General features: G+C 40.3%; 3 protein-coding genes across 8 annotated transcripts in view; 2 read left to right on the top strand and 1 right to left on the bottom strand.

The window, feature by feature from the left end:
- LOC125721163 (dual adapter for phosphotyrosine and 3-phosphotyrosine and 3-phosphoinositide-like) overlaps window positions 1–8,811 on the top strand; it is a 19,365-nt gene extending 10,554 nt beyond the window's left edge. For both annotated transcript variants that reach the window (XM_048997199.1, XM_048997198.1), the window contains 4 exons: window positions 2,224–2,286; window positions 2,642–2,727; window positions 4,674–4,761; window positions 6,236–8,811. In XM_048997199.1, the coding sequence (XP_048853156.1) occupies window positions 2,224–2,286; window positions 2,642–2,727; window positions 4,674–4,761; window positions 6,236–6,259 (261 nt within the window). In that variant the 3' untranslated portion in view covers window positions 6,260–8,811. The remainder of the gene's footprint in view (window positions 1–2,223; window positions 2,287–2,641; window positions 2,728–4,673; window positions 4,762–6,235) is intronic.
- A 441-nt stretch (window positions 8,812–9,252) lies between these two features.
- On the bottom strand, window positions 9,253–12,618 carry LOC125721189 (ragulator complex protein LAMTOR3-like). Of its 4 annotated transcripts, none has more exons than XM_048997247.1 (7): window positions 12,552–12,618; window positions 12,253–12,303; window positions 11,954–11,988; window positions 11,676–11,734; window positions 11,434–11,567; window positions 9,896–9,959; window positions 9,253–9,731 (listed from the first exon to the last, which is right to left on the bottom strand). In XM_048997247.1, the coding sequence occupies exons 1-7, from the start codon at window positions 12,591–12,593 to the stop codon at window positions 9,658–9,660; spliced, it is 459 nt and encodes a 152-aa protein (XP_048853204.1). In that variant the 5' UTR covers window positions 12,594–12,618; the 3' UTR covers window positions 9,253–9,657. The 4 variants fall into 4 exon arrangements, with proteins under 4 accessions (XP_048853204.1, XP_048853207.1, XP_048853205.1 ...); XM_048997250.1 differs by having other exon boundaries at window positions 11,434–11,498; XM_048997248.1 differs by having other exon boundaries at window positions 12,505–12,601.
- A 68-nt stretch (window positions 12,619–12,686) lies between these two features.
- Window positions 12,687–20,550, top strand: LOC125721185 (H/ACA ribonucleoprotein complex subunit 1-like). 2 transcript variants are annotated; one of them, XM_048997242.1, is made up of 8 exons: window positions 12,687–12,702; window positions 12,859–12,994; window positions 13,325–13,487; window positions 13,987–14,141; window positions 15,367–15,426; window positions 15,586–15,712; window positions 18,662–18,781; window positions 20,084–20,550. In XM_048997242.1, exons 3-8 carry the CDS (start codon window positions 13,337–13,339, stop codon window positions 20,092–20,094), a joined length of 624 nt encoding a protein of 207 aa, XP_048853199.1. In that variant the 5' UTR covers window positions 12,687–12,702; window positions 12,859–12,994; window positions 13,325–13,336; the 3' UTR covers window positions 20,095–20,550. The 2 variants fall into 2 exon arrangements, with proteins under 2 accessions (XP_048853199.1, XP_048853198.1); XM_048997241.1 differs by lacking the exon at window positions 12,687–12,702 and having other exon boundaries at window positions 12,742–12,994.
- Window positions 20,551–20,731: the final 181 nt, after the last annotated feature.

The raw sequence follows: 20,731 nt of genomic DNA, 5'->3' as shown, positions 1-20,731 counted from the left end.
TGTACCAACTTAAAGGCTACACATGACATTTCTCACTAGCGAGGTAATAACAGCGCTGCATCTTAAAGCAGACTTACAGTTTAGAGACGGTGCTTCAGAACACTGTTGAGGGACACACAGGTAGCCTAATTCATACAAGCTCTCGCTCTCTCTCTCTGTTTCTATTTATCTGTGTCTCTGTCTCTCTCGCTCTCTTTCTAATAACTTAATTATTAACTGCATTAGTCTGCTATCAACGGCTCAAGCCTCCATTGCCAGCTTTAAAATGACGTTTTGGAACTAGCGAAAGAGTCGTTGGATGAGATGCGGAAGAAATAATCCTACTCACAACAGCGATTTAAGTAGAAAAACCGGACGAATCCCTTGAAATATATCATCTGATCGATGTCATGAGGTGTGGCAACCGTAGTATAAGCGGAATAATTGACTCCGGACCGTTGAATTATTAGAAAAATAATGCACACCCGAGGTGTAACGGCCACTCTGCTTTGCGTCATGGCCGCATCACCACCTCGGGTTTGCATTATTTTCTAATAATTCAACGGCCCGTCGTCAATTATTCCTTACATGATTGTCATGATTGGTACCATATATTATTAAAACTTTGTCTAAAAGACGCATAAATTGAAGCCATGATTGAAGTAAGGCTAGGGTTGCCATATTTAGTGAGATGAAAATGAGGAGGCTCTCACTCACAAAATGTCACAGACATAGAATGTTTAAATGACGTCAACTTCCGGAAACTTCCTTTAAGTTGACATCACTCTAGAGCAGCTTAATGCATAGGGTTGTGCATATTGCTTAATTTGTAAAGTAAATGTGTGTATGACCCTTGGAAACGCTGTGTGACGGTAATGAGTGACTGTCGTATATTGAAAATTGGTGCCTTTTCTTTCACTTGATACTCCACTGTAACTTGCAACACTGGATCATACGGGTTGCAGCATTAAACCCAGACAAACTGCAGATTTTTGAAAAACTGCCCAGATGCCTGGACAGGGACCCAAAAAGAGGACCTATTTAGGGAAAGTGGAATGTATAGTAACTCTAAGTAAGGCTTTCTTATGTAAGGGATTAGTTTTGTCTGCAAATTTAACTTTTTCACCTTTTATTTTGTTTTAAGAGGTGAACCCTGTATAAGTTTAAGCTGTGGAAAAGCTGAATTTCTCTCTGAGTGTTTGCGTTTTTTTATTATTTTTTTTTTTTGCTGCTACAGTATGGCTTTTGGTGAAGCTGTACCCATAATTGAGAAATATATATTCAATGCTAAATTGTTCTGTAACTTAATGACATTTAAGCTCTTTATCCCAAATTTGACCAGCGAAAAAGAGTTTGAGTACAGTAGATTTTCCAATAGGAAACAAAAATCTGCTTTGCCGGGAGAAATCGATAATTTTCACCTGATGCCTTCACAGATCAACATAATTACCATAAATATAGAAAGAAATATCTATACCATTTACTATAGAAGGCATCTGTATTAAGCTTCATTTCTGAGAGTATATGCTCAGTGATCCCATTATTGGATACACCTACTTAGTGTCAGGTGGGGTCCAATTTTGCCCCCAGAGCAAAGTGTGGACTTATTTTATAGACACACAGTGTGGCCCCTGCCGTACTCACCTATTGTTTTTGGATTTCCCTGTTGGTGTTAATCGGTCTACCCATTTGCCTCATTAACACCGTATGATTGCTCACAGAAGTGCTGCTGATTGGATGTTTGGTTTGTGAGATTTCATTGCACTGTTCAATTGGTTACTCGAGCAGTATGTGAACCTTATGGCCGTGTCTGTGTGCTTTAAACACTGGGCTGCAAATCCATGATTTGCCGCATGGAAAATCAGGCAGTTCACAGGTCACTGACTTTGCATCATTCTGTATGTCAGAGTGATTACAAACACCTGTGTCTTATCAGAGATCAGTACAAGTGTCATCCAGGACTTCTATTACTTTAAATTTCTTGAATTTAATAGCTGGTGTCATATTTAAATAAGACGATCAGGCACATAGGGACAGGATACCATTTGAAAAGAGAATAGAGCTGAATTCGGAATGCAGTTGCAAAGCTTTTGAAAGATTCATAAGATTCGTATATAGTAGATTTGTCTTAAGTATTATTTGTTATTACACAGTGCATATAGTGTGTATTTTCACATTTGTATTAGGAACATACCATGGCGTTGTATCTCATTATTGAATTTTCGTTAATTGTTGTTTTTTCAGAACTGGAAAACCAGGTGGTTCACCTTAAATCGAAATGAGCTCAAATATTTCAAAGACAAAATGGTGAGTCGGCAAAGTTTTGTTTTAATTTGTAAATGCCCGACTGGTTATGCATAATGGGCCGTCCACCCAGTGACTATCAGATCCACTCCTCTTTGGAAGACGATCCACTGCAACTGGAATATTTCTATGCCGGGGGTATTTGGTTAAGTTGGTTAGGATGCTGTGCTTTAATCAGAAGGACACAGGTTCACCTCCCAAGGCAGTCTGGTGTCACATTTAAGCCCTTCACCAAGGCCTTTAATCACAGCTACACCAAAGACTGACCTGGCTCTCTCATAAAAGCATCTGCTAAATAGTTTGATAAATAAATGCTCCATACCCAGCTTAAATTTAACCCTGTCTCTGCCACATGCAGTTTGATGAGCCGATCCGTACCCTGGACCTGACGGCATGTTCAGCAGTCCAGTTTGATTACTCTCAGGAAAGAGTAAACTGCTTTTGGTGAGTCTTCCTCCTCTCCTTTTACACTAAGGATATCCAGCTGAGTTCTTTGCTGGCTGTATGTATATGTCCTCTAATGTGTGCCCAAGTTACTTATTTCGACATATTTAGATTTTTGCTTTTTTACTATCTAGAGAACATTTCTTGTTGTATGAACTTTTTTTAACTATGTTTAGGACATATAATTCCCAATGTCATGTAAACTATTGCCATAAAGTACCACAATATTAAAGACGAATTTAAACCAGTGAAATCGCTCAGAATGAAAATATCAATCACTTCCTGGTTTTTCTTCCTTCCAGTTTTTTATTTCTTATTTTGTTTGTGATTCTCTAAGTCAGTCAACTCTGATTATTAGGTGGGAGAGAGGGAGTCCATATGAGAGGAATTGTAACCTGTGACTTACAAGAGAGCACAATTCAAATGTATTGGTGTGCTAACACTAACTGAATGAATTTAGACATGCTAAATGCTCCCCTTGCATTGCCCTTTTTTGTCGTCCACCTGAAACATGGAGGTAAAAAGAGTTATAACAATAAAAATAAAAAACAAAACTCTTCACTCTTCTGTGAAATAGACTAGGAGAAAAAGCCAGCAGCAAAGATTTTATTGATGATTACAAGAATACACTAATAGTAATGGTATTTAGGAATATATTGGATTATATAATATTAAAAATATTTATTATACGTGACATGAATGTTACCTGGACAGGTTTCTTCCCAACCGTGTCCTTTACAACAATGCTGAATGTTCCAGAATGTCAAAACGTGTCCCTCCAAATGTTTCACTTCCTGTCTTGCAAAAAAAAAAAAAAACAATAAATAGACCAAAGTGAAGTTGAACAAAGCTGCAGTGCACTTCACTGCAGAAAAGAGGAACTGCAAATAGGGTGAGAGTCGAAGGAAAATGCTGACATCTCCACTCAGATCAAAACCTGAATTTACTTGTTTTGAAGATGTTCCCCTTCATGCTGAATGCCTGGAAAGTTATCAGAGGAGCAGTCCACTGGGTGTGCAGATTTGTTATCAGCAAAAGTCACCATTTGAATTTAAATCAGAAAATACTTAAGAGCCAATTATTGGATCATTATTAGAGTGTAGCAACGTTATGCGGCAATAAAGTCAAATCAGCTGAGTACCTAAATCTACTGAATGGCCTGTTTATCCCATCAATGGATTTTTTTCTTTCCTAATGGGATGAGCATATTCCAGGACGATGATGACAAGATTCATCAGGCTCAAACTGTAAAAGAATGTTGAGGGAGCATAAGGAATCATTTTCACATCTGAATTGGCCACCACAGAGTCTTGGCCTTAACCCCATTGAAAGTCTTTGAGACGCCGGAGAAGACTTTATGGAGTAGTTCAACTCATCTACTGTATCATCAATACAAGATCTCAACGAAAAATGAATGCAAATCTGGATGGGAAAAAAAAACCTTGATGTTGCGTAACCCTGTGGAAACAATGAATTGTCAAATGTGCACCATAACCAAAGCTAAAGACAGTCCAACAAAGTACTTAAGTGGTTTGTTTTTGGCCAGGCAATGTATTTTTTTCTTGTACTCATTCCTATCCACATAGCACACTTACCTCTGGTCCGTATTTGCCGGTGGTACACGACAGACATCTACAGGATGTAATACTCCACTCGTTTGCTGACTGACAAGTCATCTGTGTGAGGGCAGTATTGATCTGCAGCAAATACAACCTATTTGCAATCTTACCAAGATGCATTTCCACTGCCTAGCACATGTGACCTCTCATAGACATCTTGCCAATTAGCATACGAGTTGAGTATTGCGTGTAACATAACGTGTGTACGTCAGAGAGGCGTATGTATGCCATCAGGGTAGTAGGGCCATAGATCACCATTATTTAATTGGTGGCTTATTACCGAGGCAATTTTTCCCATGTAACTTCCACTCTGTCTTGCTAATCCAGCCTGGTGTTTCCTGAGAGAACATTCTACCTTTGCGCTAAGACTGGAGTGGAGGCGGATGAATGGATAAAGATACTGCGGTGGAAACTAGTGAGTAGCAGAAAAACTGACCAATCAGCTGCTTGCTGCTCAAACAGGCGTGTCCAGCTGTGCTCCCTGGAATGTCCTGCTGTCACCCGTTGTGTTCAGCACAGCATGTCTTGTGTGATTATATTGGTATGATTAGAGCTTCTTGGGACTCCTACTCTGCAAGCCAAGTCCTGCTTGCTTAGAGGAGGTCATTTGGTCCATCAAGCTCATTTGGGGAGAATTCAGTTGATTAAAATTGTTGAAATCTTATCTACCTCTGATTTAAAGGAAGCAACTGTGATTAAAGCTTGTACTTCACTAACAGGAAGACTATCCCGTACTGTAACTACACACTGTGTAAAGAAGTGCTTCCTCAAATCCAGTTTAAAATGTTCCTCCGCTAATTTCTACATATGGCCAGGCGTTTTTGTATTTCAACTAATATTGAAGTATCTATTTCGTTGAACAGCATCCAGACCTGTTAGAATCTTATACACCTGGATCATGTCTCCCCTTAGTCTCCTTTGCTCAAGACTGAACAGATTAAGCTCAGCTAACCTCTGCTCATAAGATATTCCTCTAAGACCAGGAGTCATACTTGTAGCCCTACAAGTAAACCCGGTCTAAGACAGCAATATCCTTTTTAAGGCAAGGTGACCAAACCTGCACACAATATTCTATGTGGGGTCTTACCAAGGAATTGTATAATCATAACATCTCCTCCCTTGTCTTAAACTCAAGCGTTGGTATCTTTTTTTTAACTCAACCTGTAGACTTAGATATTCCTCCTTTATTCTTACATCATTAATTACTTCCCATGTGTGGAACAGAGCCCTTTTCCTTCTGATTTTATTCTTAATTTCAGTAATAAACCTTGGTTGCAGTTTCCTAGATTTATTCTTGCTGGAAACAGGTATGAAGTCCTCTTGCTCTTGCAATAATGTGTTATTAAAAATCCCCAGGCCTCTTCAACAGTTTTGCTCTTTAACTCCATCCAGTTTACAGTTACTAGTTTCAGTGTCACACTGATTTTTTTCTTTGGACTTTGCTCTTCAGACACTAAAATTAACCTCAAATTTAACCCTCTTATGATCACTACCGCCAAGTGGATCTAAAACCTGTATGAACTTGATTAAAATTCCAGCAGCACGTACAGTTTATGATGATTTGCTGAGTCTAGCGTCACATTCAGGTCCCTTGATATATATCATAGGTAGCCCAGAGGTATGACTTAGATAATAACAACTTATCCAATTGAAAATATTCAACAAAAACGGAGTAGGGGTCAAAAATGTGGGATAGCCCACCTTACCTCTCAAGGGCACAAATAGAAGGCAATTCTTTTTCTTTTTTAACTGTTTTATTAAGATTTACAATTCCCACTGAAATCGCTGTGTGGTCTGTGAAATGGTCTGCTTTGCTTGTCTCATTGCACTGCTGTTGAAGTACTAATTAATCTTAAATTAGTAACAATCCCCTTGTGTCTTTCTTCCAGTCACAGATAAAAAAAGGTCGATGACAGAGAAGACAGCATCCGGAGTGAATCCTGGTAGCAATTATCCATTAAGTGAAAGCCTTAGGTAAACGTAGTTCCTGTTAAATATGGTATTCATGCCATTTTATTTGCACTAAAGTGGTTTACGGAAGTCTGCAATGGTCAGAATGGGCAGGCAGCAAGTTCAATTGTTCTGTGAATTTCTCTGTGAGGTGGTTGGACTTTGAAATGAAAGCCTAGCTATTTTCCCTCTAAAAAAAATCAGGATTGCAAAATCTTGTCCTCACCATTTTTTTCAGTTTTTTTTTATTTTATTTTTATTATTATTAATTTATTTTTTATATTACATATTTTATATACAGATGCTTCTCGCTTCACGACGGTTTGACTTTACGATGGTGCGATACTGATCCACACTCAGTAGTCATCAGACCACACTTCGCATTTTGGTCTCTTCCCAGGCTAGCGATATGCCGTACGATAATTTCTACAGATGCCGGCCAATGGCAGCATCTACGCAGCCACACTTCCAGTCTCTGTAGCGATTGCGAGTGTAAACACGTCATACAGTGCTAAACAACGTATTGTACAGTAACTTATTTATAATATCATATTCAGCTTACTGTAGCCCATTTGGGAGTCAGGCGTCATCCCAACTGACTGAAACAGGACTTTCAGTCCCTGTCTGTCAGGGAATGGTGATCGCCTGGATTGAGGCAACTACAGGGGGATAATACTGCTTTCAGTTCAGGGTAAGGTCCTTTCTACGGTCATCCTTAACTGTGTGGCACTCCTGATATCATTGCAAGAGGATGAAGGTCCAAGTCTTTAGAGTGCTGGTGCTCTTCTTGCTGTATGGCTGTGAGACATGGACGTACTCCTGTGAGCTGTGACCAAGACTGGACTCCTTCAGTACTGTCTCTCTTCGGAGAATCCTTGGATACTGCTGGTTTGACTTTGTGTTAAGAGTGGTTGCTAGAGGAGTCCTGAATGAGGCAGATTACCTGCATTGTGAGGGAGCGTCAGTTAAGGCATTACGGCCATGTGGCACGTTTCCCTGAGGGTGATCCGGCTCGCAGGATCCTCATTGCTGAGGAGCCATGCGGCTGGACCAGGCCGAGGGGACGCCCACGTAACACCTGGCTGCGTCAGATGGATGGCCATTTACGGAGGGTGGGACTGGACTGTGTGTCTGCCTGGGGCATTGCCAGCTGGGATTCCAAGGAGTTTCGCTGTGTGGGGATTACGGCAACACGCTGCAAAAGCTCATGCTCCCCAACCTGACCTAACCTGACTTTACTATACTGTCAACTTAGGAAAAGTTCTTCGGAACTTAAACCCATCGTAAGTCGAGGAGCATCTGTGAGTGTAATCTTTCCCATTTACATACTTCTGACATCTGGTTATATTTTCATGTTAACTCTTGTGGCAGTGTTAAATACAGGCCTTTACTTTAGCCCATGTGATGTTTATCAAGTAGACTGTGCCAGGCTGACATCATTTTATCACTGTCTTTCTCAACCTGGTCCTCGGAGACACCCCCAGAGAGTCCGAGGAGCTGGGAGGGAGTAACATGGACTGACAGGGGATCCCTGAAGGACCAGGTTGTGAAACTGTTTTAAGCATCTGTGGACCACACTTTGTTATCATGGGTGTTTGAACTTAGCTTCTGCTATATGCTTCCTTTTAGAGAGAACATTTACAGTTAAACATCACCACGTGTAATATAAGAATGCCGTGTTGTTGTTAAGGTACTATATTCATAAATATTGAAAATTATCATTGTTAAAATGTATTTTCATCAAATCAACTGCCACAGGAGTTTCCTATTTTAGAATGACCAAGTCAGAGTCCTGACCTCGATCCCATTGAGATGCTGTGGCGTGACAGTTCTGTATGCAGGACTGGCCAAAATACCGTGTCAGTCAAAAGTTTGGACACACCAAGCTATCTAGCGTCACTCCACCAGCTGGCCACCTGACCTAAACACACCAGAAATGGTTTTGAAGGAGTTTGACCGAAGAGTGAAGAAAAGGGGCCAATGAGGGCTCAGCATATATGGGACCTCCTTTAGGACTTCTGGAAAAGCTTCCCAGGAGGCCACCTCAGGAAAGTGGTGTAGGAGACAGTAGTGTTAGCCAGTCCCTGGAGTAGCTGGGATTAAGGGCCTTGCTTAAGGGCCTAATGAAGGGATCACTCTACAGAACCAGGGATTTGAACCAGCAACCTTCTGAGTCTCCACCCACAGAGCTCTCTCCATGCAGCATTTTTTTTGTTGAATACTTTTTTGGTCCTTGCATAATTCCATTTTTGGTCTTCATGTCTACATCTTAGAAACATTATAAAGACAATACTGCAAATAAATCTTTCTGTGGGTAGGTGTGTCCAAAATTTTTACTGGTACTGTACCTCCTGAGCACTGCACAGATCTGAAACAGCTACAGAAAGCATTTGGTCAAGGCTGTAGCCATCACAAGAGGCTTTAGCAGTCACAGAATATAAGGGTTGACATACTTTTTCCATCAGTAACATGGAATATTTAAACTATAAGTTCTCAATAAAGATGTAGCAATGTTGCTTTTGAGTTGTGTGTTATTTGCTATTATTGTTATTATTACATTAATTCATTCAAAAGTTTCTTGTAAGAGTTACAGAATTGACCTGTAATTTACAAATGAAAAGTATTAATACGAATGAAACCGTCAAGGTTCCTTTCGCAAGCCTCTGAAATCCAGTCAGTACCACTGAAACAGAGGCATGGTACAGTCTTCTTCTACACATGCAATATTACTAAACTAACATGCAGGTAGTTGATCTAGGTGGGTCAATATTAAATATCAAAAGAACAGCAATCACCCATAAAACAAAACTGCAAATATTTATGTTCTACTGGAGAACTCGGCACACTACTACAGTAAATATTGGCAAACAAAGGGTGACTTTACTCAGAGAGAGCTCATAAATAAAACTAACATATCCTGGTTCATCTAAAGCCATGAGACCATGATTGTATGCAGTCTTGTCAAACCATTTTATTGGTATTTAAAATATCCAAGCAACAGAAAAGAAGGTGCTATATTACATTAGTTTACATTTGAAGTTTGAACAGTGCTTATCCGGGACGAAGATATTTGTTGTTAGCATTTATAGGGATGGACGTATAAATGGTTTAAAAGGAAACACTAACAAGGAAATGTGTATATATTAAGTATTCTTCACAACACAAAAAAAAGATCATTGAACATTTTAAAAAAATTTGTACTTTCTACAAAAGTAACTCTTGACCCCAGTCTTCCAGTTGATGTGTGTGTAGAGGAACTGTCAAGGAGTTGATTGCACAAACACACGCAAGCTCTCTGCACAGACACGTGGGTGCGAGCCTTGCGACGTTTCTGTGTCGCCCCATGCGTCGTGCTCCTCGCCTAGGACACCTCCACCACCTGCCGCAGCTCATCAAGCAGCGGAACCAGCTCCTTCTCCAGGCTGATAATCAGGCCTAGTCACAAGACACCAGACTAATACCAGGCGCAGGAACAGACTGCCTCAAATCACATCTGATTCACACAGGGGTAGGCTGCAGCGATACTAGTGCACATGATCTAGCGAGTGTTAAAATATATATATATATATTATATATATTTATAAAAAAGCCGTTCTTACCTGTATTGGCACTACTGCTTGCAATAAAGCTGATCACCAGAGGTAACCGGTTGAACTGCACAATCTGACCGGGAAGTTAAAAATGAGATATCGTCTTAGTTCATTTATTTAGTATTTATGCTTTTATCCAAAACAATGCACAACTGTGACAGCAGGGTCAGCCAATTGGGGTTAAGGGCCTCACTCAGGTGTCCAATGAGAAAATCACTCTGCCGACTCTGGGATTTGAAGCGGCAGCCTTCTGATCACGGGATGAGTATCCTAACATGCAGAGCCACACACCGCCCCCGTCTGGCCAACGCCAGAAATCACAGCAAAGACATCAATCTTTGTCTTTTATCCACTGCTTGACCAAGAGCTCTGTGTTTACCAATAATATAATAAAAATATGCTCTACAATGTAATTACTACTATGCTTACTACTATTTTCAGTACAGAAAATTGATTTTCCCCTTTTCAGTGGTTGCACTTAAAATTTAGACCTTAGTTTAGAAATTGTAAATGGTCACCAAGAGGTATTAATGGAATCAAAACCGCATTAGTTTGTAAGGTGCAGTACTGAAAAAATATATTATTTAGTACTGTAAAAGTGTTTCTCAAACTGGTCCTCACAAACCCACAGACAGGCCACATTTTTTCTCCCTCCCAGCCCCTGGGAGGGAGCAAAAACATGGACTGTCTGGCAGGGAGCTGGGAGGGAGCAAAACCATGTACTGTCTGGCAAGGACCTGGGAGGGAGCAAAAACATGGACTGTCTGGCAAGGAGCTGGGAGGGAGCAAAAACATGGACTGTCTGGCAAGGAGCTGGGAGGGAGCAAAAACATGGACTGTCTGGCAAGGAGCTGGGAGGGAGCAAAAACATGTACTGTATGGCAAGGAGCTGGGTCAGAGCAAAAACATGGACTGTCTGGGGGTCCCCAAGGACTGGGTTGAGAAATATTGTCTTGGAGGACTGACCTGCTATGAGGACCAGAACACAGGATTATGTCGAGTGCCCTTGTATATATCAGTATGTGGCTTCATCTGTAAGAGACTCAATCCCACACCATGACTGAGCTGCCAGGATCTTCACTATGAGAAACTCGAGTCTGTCAGCTTCTTCTGGTCTCTTCCATAAGCACATTGACTCCTCTGACAATATGAATATTTCTCCACTACTCCAAAACCCACTGATCATGTACCATTGATATGTCGTATTCCTCATGAACTCAAATATTGACTTAATTTCAGTAGTTAACTGTATATTTGTTTTGTGAGAATTTAAACATTTCAGTGAAATATGTTTTAATACAACACAATCTTACATTACTGTCATCTGAAAAACACAATGGATAGATACCAAGTGGGATATTAACCATACAAGATGAGGGGAAGTCATGTACGTTAAGAAAATTACTCAGACAAAGCAAAGGAGGATGGTAAACTGGATATGTGTCGAGCTGACTAAAGGCTTCACCTTTAGATGTGTGTGGTTTTGAGAGTCCTAAGTGGCCACTGAACGAGGCTTTATGACGTGTGTGATGCATGCACTGGCTCACCTGGTACATGTTGTAGTAACATATAATGCTTTTGTTTTTGGAGAGTCCCAGCTTGCTGCCCTGGTCTGTTGCCAAAGCAAAGGTAGAAAGAAAGCCAGGCCTGAGTGCATAGTCTGGGGCGCTGTCATTGGCAACTAGAAACAGGGAAACAGTGCTTTGTATTTTAAACTTCCTCCTCTCAGATGGCTCAGTGGTAATGGAAACTAATGTCAGGCCCACCCAAAAAAATACTGTCATTTCACCTTTAATTACTGGAACTCCATCTCTGTCAGTCACCACAATCGCATGCAGGCCCTCTACACTGGAGGTTGGAGAAGGGACACATAACAAGAATGACAAAATGTACTGCCTAGTTTCTCCTGCTTACAACATCAACTGCATTTGTTTTTTATTATTATTATTATTATTACTATTAGAATTGTTATCATTATCATTATTATGTAAAAACAATAAAATGTAATAAAAGTTTGTTGGCTTGGTGCTTGCTGGCAAGTGATTATAAATATGAAAGTTAACCAACCTTGGCAGCTGTTTGTAAAGATATCTTTTCAAATCCTGCAATAAGTAAAAAATAACTACAATTATAACAAAATAACTACGGAAATCGGTCCATTACACCGATATAACACTGCGGAACATTTATTAAAATGATAATGGAAAATTCACTTCTATATTTTACGACGCAGTCATGTTATACAAAATTACACATCACAGTGAATCTGTTGCTAACCATATGACAATTATGAATTCTTTAACCTTATTCATTACAGAACAACACCATAATAATATACCAGCCAACTACTAACATAACATACTTACATCACCCATATTCAAATGTGCTGACATTGCTATTCTCGGAAGAACAGAACCCTGCAAAAAGAAAGAAAAAAACTATACATGTGATAATCTAACAGAGCCACCAGAAATGTTTTAATATTGAGAGCCAGTGTTATAACTATTAAGCTCACGGTACTTCTTGTTAACCATACAATCTATTGTCACTCAAACGATCATTAAAACGAATACAGTCATATTGCTTACTCAAATTTCGACGTACGAAATTATACAAACCCTTATATTTATGTTTTAGGTTTAACAAGTTATCACAATACACACACCCTAGTTCCGCAGAAGAGTTCGGAATAAATGTCACATGACATATAGCTTCAGCCGGAAGTGTTTTACAGTCACACATCAGATGAATTCCGGTTTCCCAAAACGGAAACACAAGCTAATGACGTAAAAGCCGTAATATTTTAATAAAGCGAAGTACGAAAATGCATTATTTCATATAGCTCATACGTTACACATTTTATATAAAATTCAATTTTGTCGAAAAACATTTTGTATTATTTTCAAACATTTTGCCGAAGAAAGCAGTTACTAATCCGGTGTAATAACGATATACTGTTCTCGTTGTTGCAGGTACTTTCTACGACATGGTGAACTTACGGTAATTCAGTGGGACGTCTAATTCACAGTGCTGAGATCCACGTGTGGATGGAAGTAGTGTGCTTTTGTTGCAGGATTAACTTTTGTTAGGAACAAACATCTCTGAGAGGTAAGAAACTAGTCTTTGGTGTTTTATGGAATATGTTTTGCAGTAGTCCAGCCTTAAACTTGGAGAAGAGACTGTTTGTAAAGTGATTTATTTTGTAAGTTATTAGCTTTACTCAAACTGCATATTGTCCAGTAGAGCTATACTGCCATATGTATGTTTTTGTGTTTTTTCCCATCACTGTGTATTTATGGTGTAGAAATGGGTGGAGGTGTATCCTTGACCAAATATTTTGCACGTGTGTTGTATTAATCTTTGTGGAATTCATGCTGTCATTGTAGATCGAGGAGTCCAGTGCATATACTTACCCGCTGTTCTTTCTCCCCCACTTAGCTCCGTGGGAAAATGTCGTTCAGAGGAGGTCGAGGTGGGGGGTTTAACAGGGGAGGTGGACGGGGAGGCTTCGGAGGCCGGGGTGGAGGAGGCGGATTTCGAGGGGGCGGCCGTGGCGGTTTCAACAAATACCAAGACTACGGTCCCCCAGAATATGTAGTAGGTAAGACTGAACAGAAGCTGAACCCCATCTAATGGTACTGGGGCACTGAATAGAAACAGCGAAGTTGGAGAGAAGGAACTTTTAGGAGTATATCTAAGAATTTGGTTTAACCTGAATTTCTGTACTAAATTATCCAGTAGTATTAATGGTAAAACTACAGTTTATTTTGAATAAAATTGATGTTTTAATCACACCGCAGTACATTAAGAACAAGTTCACTTCATTGTCAAGGTTATATGCTTTTTTAAAAAAATATCCATTTATATTACTTTTATTAAAAAACGTGACAACTGTTCTTGTAACATAAGGTAAAATGAGAAAAATATGCTGCCCTAGCTGATATTAGTGTCAGGACATTTAATTGTAGTAAAATACCATGAAATAGTTTCAAATTGTGAATAATACAGATGATAAAACAATGCATGTTTTTTTTTTTTTATCATCACCCTGTCTTGAAGATTTGCTTCTTATAACTTTTTCTGGGGGATGGGGGTCATAGAGCTGGGGGAGTTCATGCACCCGTGTGAAGATGAGATTGTGTGCAAGTGCGTCACGGAGGAGAACAAGGTGCCCTACTTCAACGCTCCCGTCTACCTAGAAAACAAGGAGCAGATCGGAAAAGTGGACGAAATCTTTGGCCAACTCCGCGATTTTGTATCCTTTTATAAGTTTAACGTTCAAACCTTTGTACTGTGGCAATGTTATTCCTGAATGTAACATGGCAGTGTTATCCCTAAATTGTATATTTGGGAGCTTTCACACTGCAGGTACAGACGCTCCTATACTTACGAATGAGGTTCGTAACTTGGAATGGTCGTAAGTCGTTATTCAACATCTTTTTAAGGTTATACACAAGTACGAAGAACTAGGATGCTGGGAGTACGCACGCTACGCTGCTGTGCAGCAGGAGTAGTGGCCAGAATTTGTACTAGGCAAAATTGGCACGCAGAAAAGAAATTGACGTTGCGGACAGGAAACAGGAACACAATTTGGACGTGTAGTCCTCTTCGTTCGTATGTCTGAAAGTTCACAAGTTGAAAGTTCTTTAAGTAGTGGAGCGTCTGTGCTTTTTTCAGGAACCGGAACTTTTATGTGGTACCTGGAGCTTCCAGAACCATTTTTTAGTCCCTACTCCTGACTAGGTACTTTTTGTTCAAACACAAACTATTGGGGAGGCGCTTACAGCGATCCCTTACTGTTTGGTTGATCCCAAGCCCTGGTGCCAGGTTTAACTTAAACTTAACTTAAATACGGAAATACGGGGCAAGATCTTTTTTGATTTTCATTTCCAATACATCAAAATAGCAGTGAATTTTGCCGGTGCTTATTAGTAGAATAACATTTCATCTTTTTATATTATGGTGAATCAAAGATCACTCTGCTAGCCAGATTTAATAAGGAATCAAACACATGTCAAGGGTCGTATGAATAAAATGCTGTGTCCCATTTTGATCATGATCAATCCCCCCAATAACCAACGAAAGGACTTGGTCACCCTCTGTTGACTTGGAATGGTGGTGTAGTTTCGTACGAAATTATGTGTGAAGTTTAACCTACAAATCATCTCCCATGCTTATTTAGAATAAAGGTCCCTTACACATGAAAGTGGACAGATGCTACAGAAGTTCCAGGTCAAGACAGCCCAGGTTCTGGAACTTCAATGTGAAAGCACCCTCTGTTTTGTAATGGGCAGGCCTCCCATGCAGGGTCTACCCCGACCTTGTGCCTTGTGCTGCCTGGGATAGGCTCCAGGCCCCTCTTGTGACCCTGACTAGGATAAGAATTAGGAAGATGAACACTGGAAAACTGATATAGTAATCAGCGTGATGTGTGTGCAGTCATGTGGCTTTTTCTGTCAGAACCCTTAACCAGATGACAGTATTTTTCAGTTAAGCTTTCGGAAAACATGAAGGCCTCTTCCTTTAAGAAACTACAGAAGGTAATGTCCTAAAGGTTACTGTTTCAGTTCTAGTAAGGCTGGGGTAATTTAGTGAGCAGAAAATGCTCAACAATATCATAAAAAAAAGAGCAAAAGGATATTTAGTGTGGATAGTAGCTTGGTGGTTCTAATTTATCTTCCCCCACCCCTACCCCCCAGTTTTACATCGACCCAATGAAGCTCCTGCCCCTCCAGCGATTCCTGCCCCGGCCACCCGGAGAGAAGGGACCTGCCAGGGGTGGTAGGGGTGGTGGGAGAGGAGGAGGACGGGGCGGTGGCCGTGGAGGTAAGGGGGCCTGCCGTCACAGTGATGTAAGGGAAACTGCAGAAGAAGATGCTGTGTGTGTTTTCTGTGGTTCTCTCTCTGTGAGAACTGTCTGATATGTTTTTATCTTTAAAATGATGTCATAACGTTATGTGTGCCTGCACAATAATCACTAGGGCTTTAGATGACGGGTGCAAAAATTTGCCCTGGTACTGGCTTTTCGGTACTATGTGGGCGTTTACTTACACCCACAATTCGATAAGCAGTAATCTATGAAGGTCACGGAGCACCCCTCAAGCGTGTGCTCGGGGATTCGTTGGGTTCCATTTGTAACAGCATTTAACTCATGATCTTGGCCAGTTACTGCTGGAAGTGCAGTAGCTCCTTACTGGTTCAGAAGCCACATGTATTTATGTTACCTGTGGTGATTTTTCCAGATTAACCTGCTAGAATGGATCTCTGGGGGAAGAATGAGTTTATTGTTCTGTAGGTTAATGGTGGGCAGTATGGTAATTTATCGTTGACCGGTTAAAATTGTCTATTTGAGATGGGGAAATATATCAAAATTCACTATACACTATAGTGCCAAGTATTGGGACACCTGCCGTTACAGACGCATGAATTTTAATGACATCCCATTATTAATACATATGCTTTAATATGGAGCTGGCCCAACCTTTGTGGCTATCACAGCTTCAACTCTTCTGGAAAGGTTTAGGAGTGTGTTTATAGGAATTCTTGACCATTCTTCCAGGAGAGCATTTGTGAGGTCTGGTACTGATGTTGTACGAGAAGGTCTGGCTTTCAGTCTCTGCTCTAATTCATCCCAATGGTGTTCTGTTGGGTTGAGGTTAGGGCTCTGTGCAGGACAGTCAATTTCCTCCACACCAGACTCACTCATCCATGTCCTTATGGACCTTGCTTTGTGCACTGGTATGCAGTCATGTTGGAACAGGAAGGGGCTGTCCCCAAACTGCTCCCACAAAGTTTGGGAATAAAATTATCCAAAATGGCTTTCAATGCTACAGCATTAAAAGTTCATTTCACTGGAACTAAGGGCAGCCCTACACCATGATCCCCCTTCCACCAAACTTCACACTTGGTGATGTAAGGCTTGGATGCAGCTGCTCAGCCATGGAAACCCATTCCATGAAGTTCTCTACGCACTGTTCTTGAGCTAATCTGAAGGCCACATGAAGTTTGGAGGTCTGTAGCTATTGACTCTGCAGACAGTTGGCAACTTCTGCACACTATGCGCCTCACCATGCGTTGTCCCCACTCTGTGATTTTACATGGCCTACCACTTCATTGACCATGGAATTTTTAGTAGTGAGGAAATTTCACTAATACACTTACTGTACAGGTGGCATCCTATCACGGTACCAAGCTTGAATTCACTGAGCTCCTGAGAGCGACCCATTGTTTCACAAATGTTTGCAGAAGCAGTCTGCATGCCTAGGTGCCTGATTGTATACACCTGTGACTATGGAAGTGATTGGAATGCCTGAATTCAAAGATTTGGAGGGGTGTCCCAATACTTTTGGCAGTATAATGTATCATGGTAGAAAAATGTGATTCTGTATTGCGGTCTCGTGATACATATCCTGTGGTCCGTACAACGTTTGTGATAAGGAAAAGTCTTTAAGTTATTATGGCAAAACATAACCAATTTTACCTCATTAGTACAGCAGTGAGCCGTGCCCTCTGTATCTATTTCACTACTTCAGACTACATGCTGTGGTTTTAAATGAAAGCAGCATCTCTTTCTAGCCTTTTAGAGTGTGACAGGTTTACTTTTTGATTCTAATTATTGTTATATAAATTTAAGTTTTATTTAAGGTTTATTACTTTGTACACTACCCACCAGAATTTTTTTGCACACACTTGCTATATTTGCATGTTACTTAACATTTGCTAGAATACACTCAATATTCTTTGATAACCAATGAATTTACAGTATGTTCACATTTTGAATACTTTTATTAGCAAGAAAATGTCATATCTTTGATTCACCAAAGTAACCTCTAGCAGTTATAACAGCAGAGCTAGTTTGAGGCATGCTTTCTGCAAGGGGCATTAAATACTGCTCTGTTTCATCGGGTGAAACAGTTAACTAGTGCATTTAAAGTTAAAGGACAGCCTAGAATTTGACTAAGTCATCACTACACTACCAGTTAATAGGATGTCAGACATGCACTGTTGCCAACTCTTTCCATATTATAAAGGAAACTTTGTTTTATTTTACTTAAATTTACATTAATAGTTGTTCACTCAACCTCCAATGTTTAACAAAATTTAAAAAATCTGCAGTTTATAAAATAAATTGAAAAGTGGTAAAATCCTGTGGTGTGCAAAAGCTTTTGACTGGTAGGGTATTCTGTGTACAACATTATTTGAAGAAATAAAGGCACGCATGTCCTCTTCAGTCGTACTTGGGTGTAATTTTATTTTTTTTCTTGTATTGTTGGTATGGAATCCTGCACCCCATATTGTGCATCAGTCACATCAAGAAAAAAAGCATTGTCCCATTTGTAGTACATTTGTAGTATCCCTGATAAGCGTGGTTTGTCAAAATATCATGACGTTTTGGCCGTATTGCCCACCCCTTCTGTAGGTATACAGTGGATAATTGAGTTATAGATAACATTAAAGGTGGGAAATGTTTTGAAATGATTTAACATGGCTTCATTTTTTTACATCGCAAAAATCTGGCATTTTAACAGGGGTGTGTATACTTTTTATAGACACTGTAGGTGTAGTGGAGGTAATGGTGTCCTTCATTGTAAGAGTATCAAACATCGATTCAAGTCATCTTGAAACCTCAAAGTATCTCTCAAATGTCTCTAAGGAGTTCTATAACGCAAGGAATCTTGGTGACACAAACTGGTTTTCTAGGTGATTCCGCCAGTCGCCTGTATTTGTCTCAGAATTACTTGGGTCTTCACCCGACTGCTGCTGCTTTTCGTACAGGTGGCTTCCGGGGCGGCAGGGGTGGAGGCTTTGGTGGGGGTCGAGGAGGCGGCGGCTTTGGAAGAGGAGGTGGAGGATTCAGGGGAGGAAGAGGAGGTGGAGGCGGCCGTGGATTCAGGGGTAAGTTAAATGTTTATGGATTTTCTTGGGATGGCACTCATTTGATACAGAGTACTTTGTTAGGCCAAATCACACACACCTTAGGCTAGTCAACACGGTAATTGTTAATTTTCCTCTGACATCCTTCCCACTGAGGAGCCCTACAGAAGTTTCTTCTGAAATAGGCCTCTTTAGGCTGTAGATCTCCTTAGTGGAGCTGCTCATGAACATTGAGTATGTGAGCTGTGTTTGTTCTGTTTGCCATTTTGTCTCGCATCACTTGAGACTTTAAGTGCAAGAGAGTGAACAACTTGTGCGCAAAATATCGCCGTGACAGTGAAGTAGTGCAATAAGACGAGATGAGACAATACTGCAGTAGAAAGTATATTGGATAAATGTCTCATCTTGTAATGTGCAATATCTGTACCTGTTAAATATCCATACTGTATGCTGCATGCTGTATGCTGCATGCTGTATGCTGCATGCTGTGTATAATAACTCATCTCTCATATTGTAAATCATGCTGCATATTCAGAGAATGTAAACTTTCACTTTTGCATATGGCGGTGGCTCTTCACCATAACCCTCTGGAATCGCCAGCGATGCCGCGTATCTTTCTCCTGTATTTCAGTTCAGGCCTCGTTTAAATCTTATTGTAGAAACATGAAAAAAAACGCTGACTAAATCCGTAATCTCTCTTCTTTTCGAAATGTCAGTTGTCGGAAGTATTAAAGTTTTAAAATTAGGTTAAATCAGCAAGAAAGTAAACCATGTCACCTTTGTTTTACCTGCATTTGGGTTGTGTAGTGCTGCCCTCACCTGTAGATCGCTATTCACATTCTAAATAGCCTCATTTCCGCATATTCAAATAGCATTTGCATGGTAATTTGATTAACAATGCAACAGTGAAACACGATCCAGATACATCCCCATCAGCACCATAAAAAGTAGGGGGGGGGATGTGGCCTGGTGTGAATGGTTCATGCATACACATGGGGGTTGCTACATATTCAATGAAAGGAGCCAGAAATAGTGACATGAGTTCGGTTTTTCTTATTTATCCAACTGAATGTTGCAACTACACCATTTAGTCATCTTCATGTAGCCAAGACTTTGGTGATCAGATATCTGGGTTCAAAACAAACTGCCACCATTGCTCACTATGTACTTTTATAATGTTTCTGCAAGTGTTCCAAACTGCATTTCGCAATGTCTATACTTTTGATGTCAAATTATAGACTTCACATAAATCTGACATATTTACAAAGTACACTAAGGTCTGCGTGGGTTGGGTTTGTCTCCTGACGCCGTTCTCTGTCACAGGTGGGAGGTGATTCAGGCACACGCCACTCACGGTTCTCGGCTCCAGTGCTCGTGCCCGAAGGAGCAGCTCTTCCTCGTTGGACGCTTCCTGGACACGCTGACCGTTTCCCGCCTTACTGCCCTTCGTTTTTAAGTATCGAGTGCTCCATCTGTTCCACCCTCCTCACAGCTATGTGTACAGTGGAATCCTTTTCTAATTTAACTCGCATTCAACGTCATTTGTTTTTAAGCATCATCAGATATTTTGGGCATTGAATATGAATGTTAAGGTTTTTTTTTTTTGTAAGTTTGGTATGGATGTTTTAATTGAAGAATGATTCCTGAATTGTTACAGTAATTTCACTGAGTACATTTCCATCGTTTGCCTGCATTTCCATCGGTCTCCCCTCCACATTGTGGCTGAAATCATCCTGCTTTGAAGAATGAAAATGTTTTGAAAATAAAACTTTTGAATATTTTCAGTGCTACCTTGGTTCTGTTACACTTGCTGTAACTTATTTTTTCTTTTTGTAATAGACTGAATTATGTGCTGAAAAGTAGTTCATAATTTAAAAATTTTGTTGTTGATTTTGTACATATTGACTGCTATAGTTTATGCACTTGTAAGCTAGTTCAGAGTGTGTTAGAGATTGTCTTTGATTTCAGGCA

Source organism: Brienomyrus brachyistius, unplaced genomic scaffold, assembly GCF_023856365.1.
Source record: "Brienomyrus brachyistius isolate T26 unplaced genomic scaffold, BBRACH_0.4 scaffold32, whole genome shotgun sequence".
Classification (NCBI taxonomy): Eukaryota; Metazoa; Chordata; class Actinopteri; order Osteoglossiformes; family Mormyridae; genus Brienomyrus; species Brienomyrus brachyistius.
This window is presented reverse-complemented; position numbering and strand designations above follow the sequence as displayed.

Coding starts and splice junctions, on each gene's coding strand:
- LOC125721189 (XM_048997247.1), bottom strand. CDS start 12,593: ATGTCATGTGACATTTATTCCGAACTCTTCTGCGGAACTAGG. Junction 11,989..12,252: donor CACATTTGAATATGGGTGAT/GTAAGTATGTTA, acceptor TACTTATTGCAG/GATTTGAAAAGATATCTTTA. Junction 9,960..11,433: donor GTTACTACAACATGTACCAG/GTGAGCCAGTGC, acceptor CTTCCCGGTCAG/ATTGTGCAGTTCAACCGGTT.
- LOC125721185 (XM_048997242.1), top strand. CDS start 13,337: ATGTCGTTCAGAGGAGGTCGAGGTGGGGGGTTTAACAGGGGAGGTGGA. Junction 13,488..13,986: donor TCCCCCAGAATATGTAGTAG/GTAAGACTGAAC, acceptor TGGGGGTCATAG/AGCTGGGGGAGTTCATGCAC. Junction 15,713..18,661: donor ACGGGGCGGTGGCCGTGGAG/GTAAGGGGGCCT, acceptor CTTTTCGTACAG/GTGGCTTCCGGGGCGGCAGG.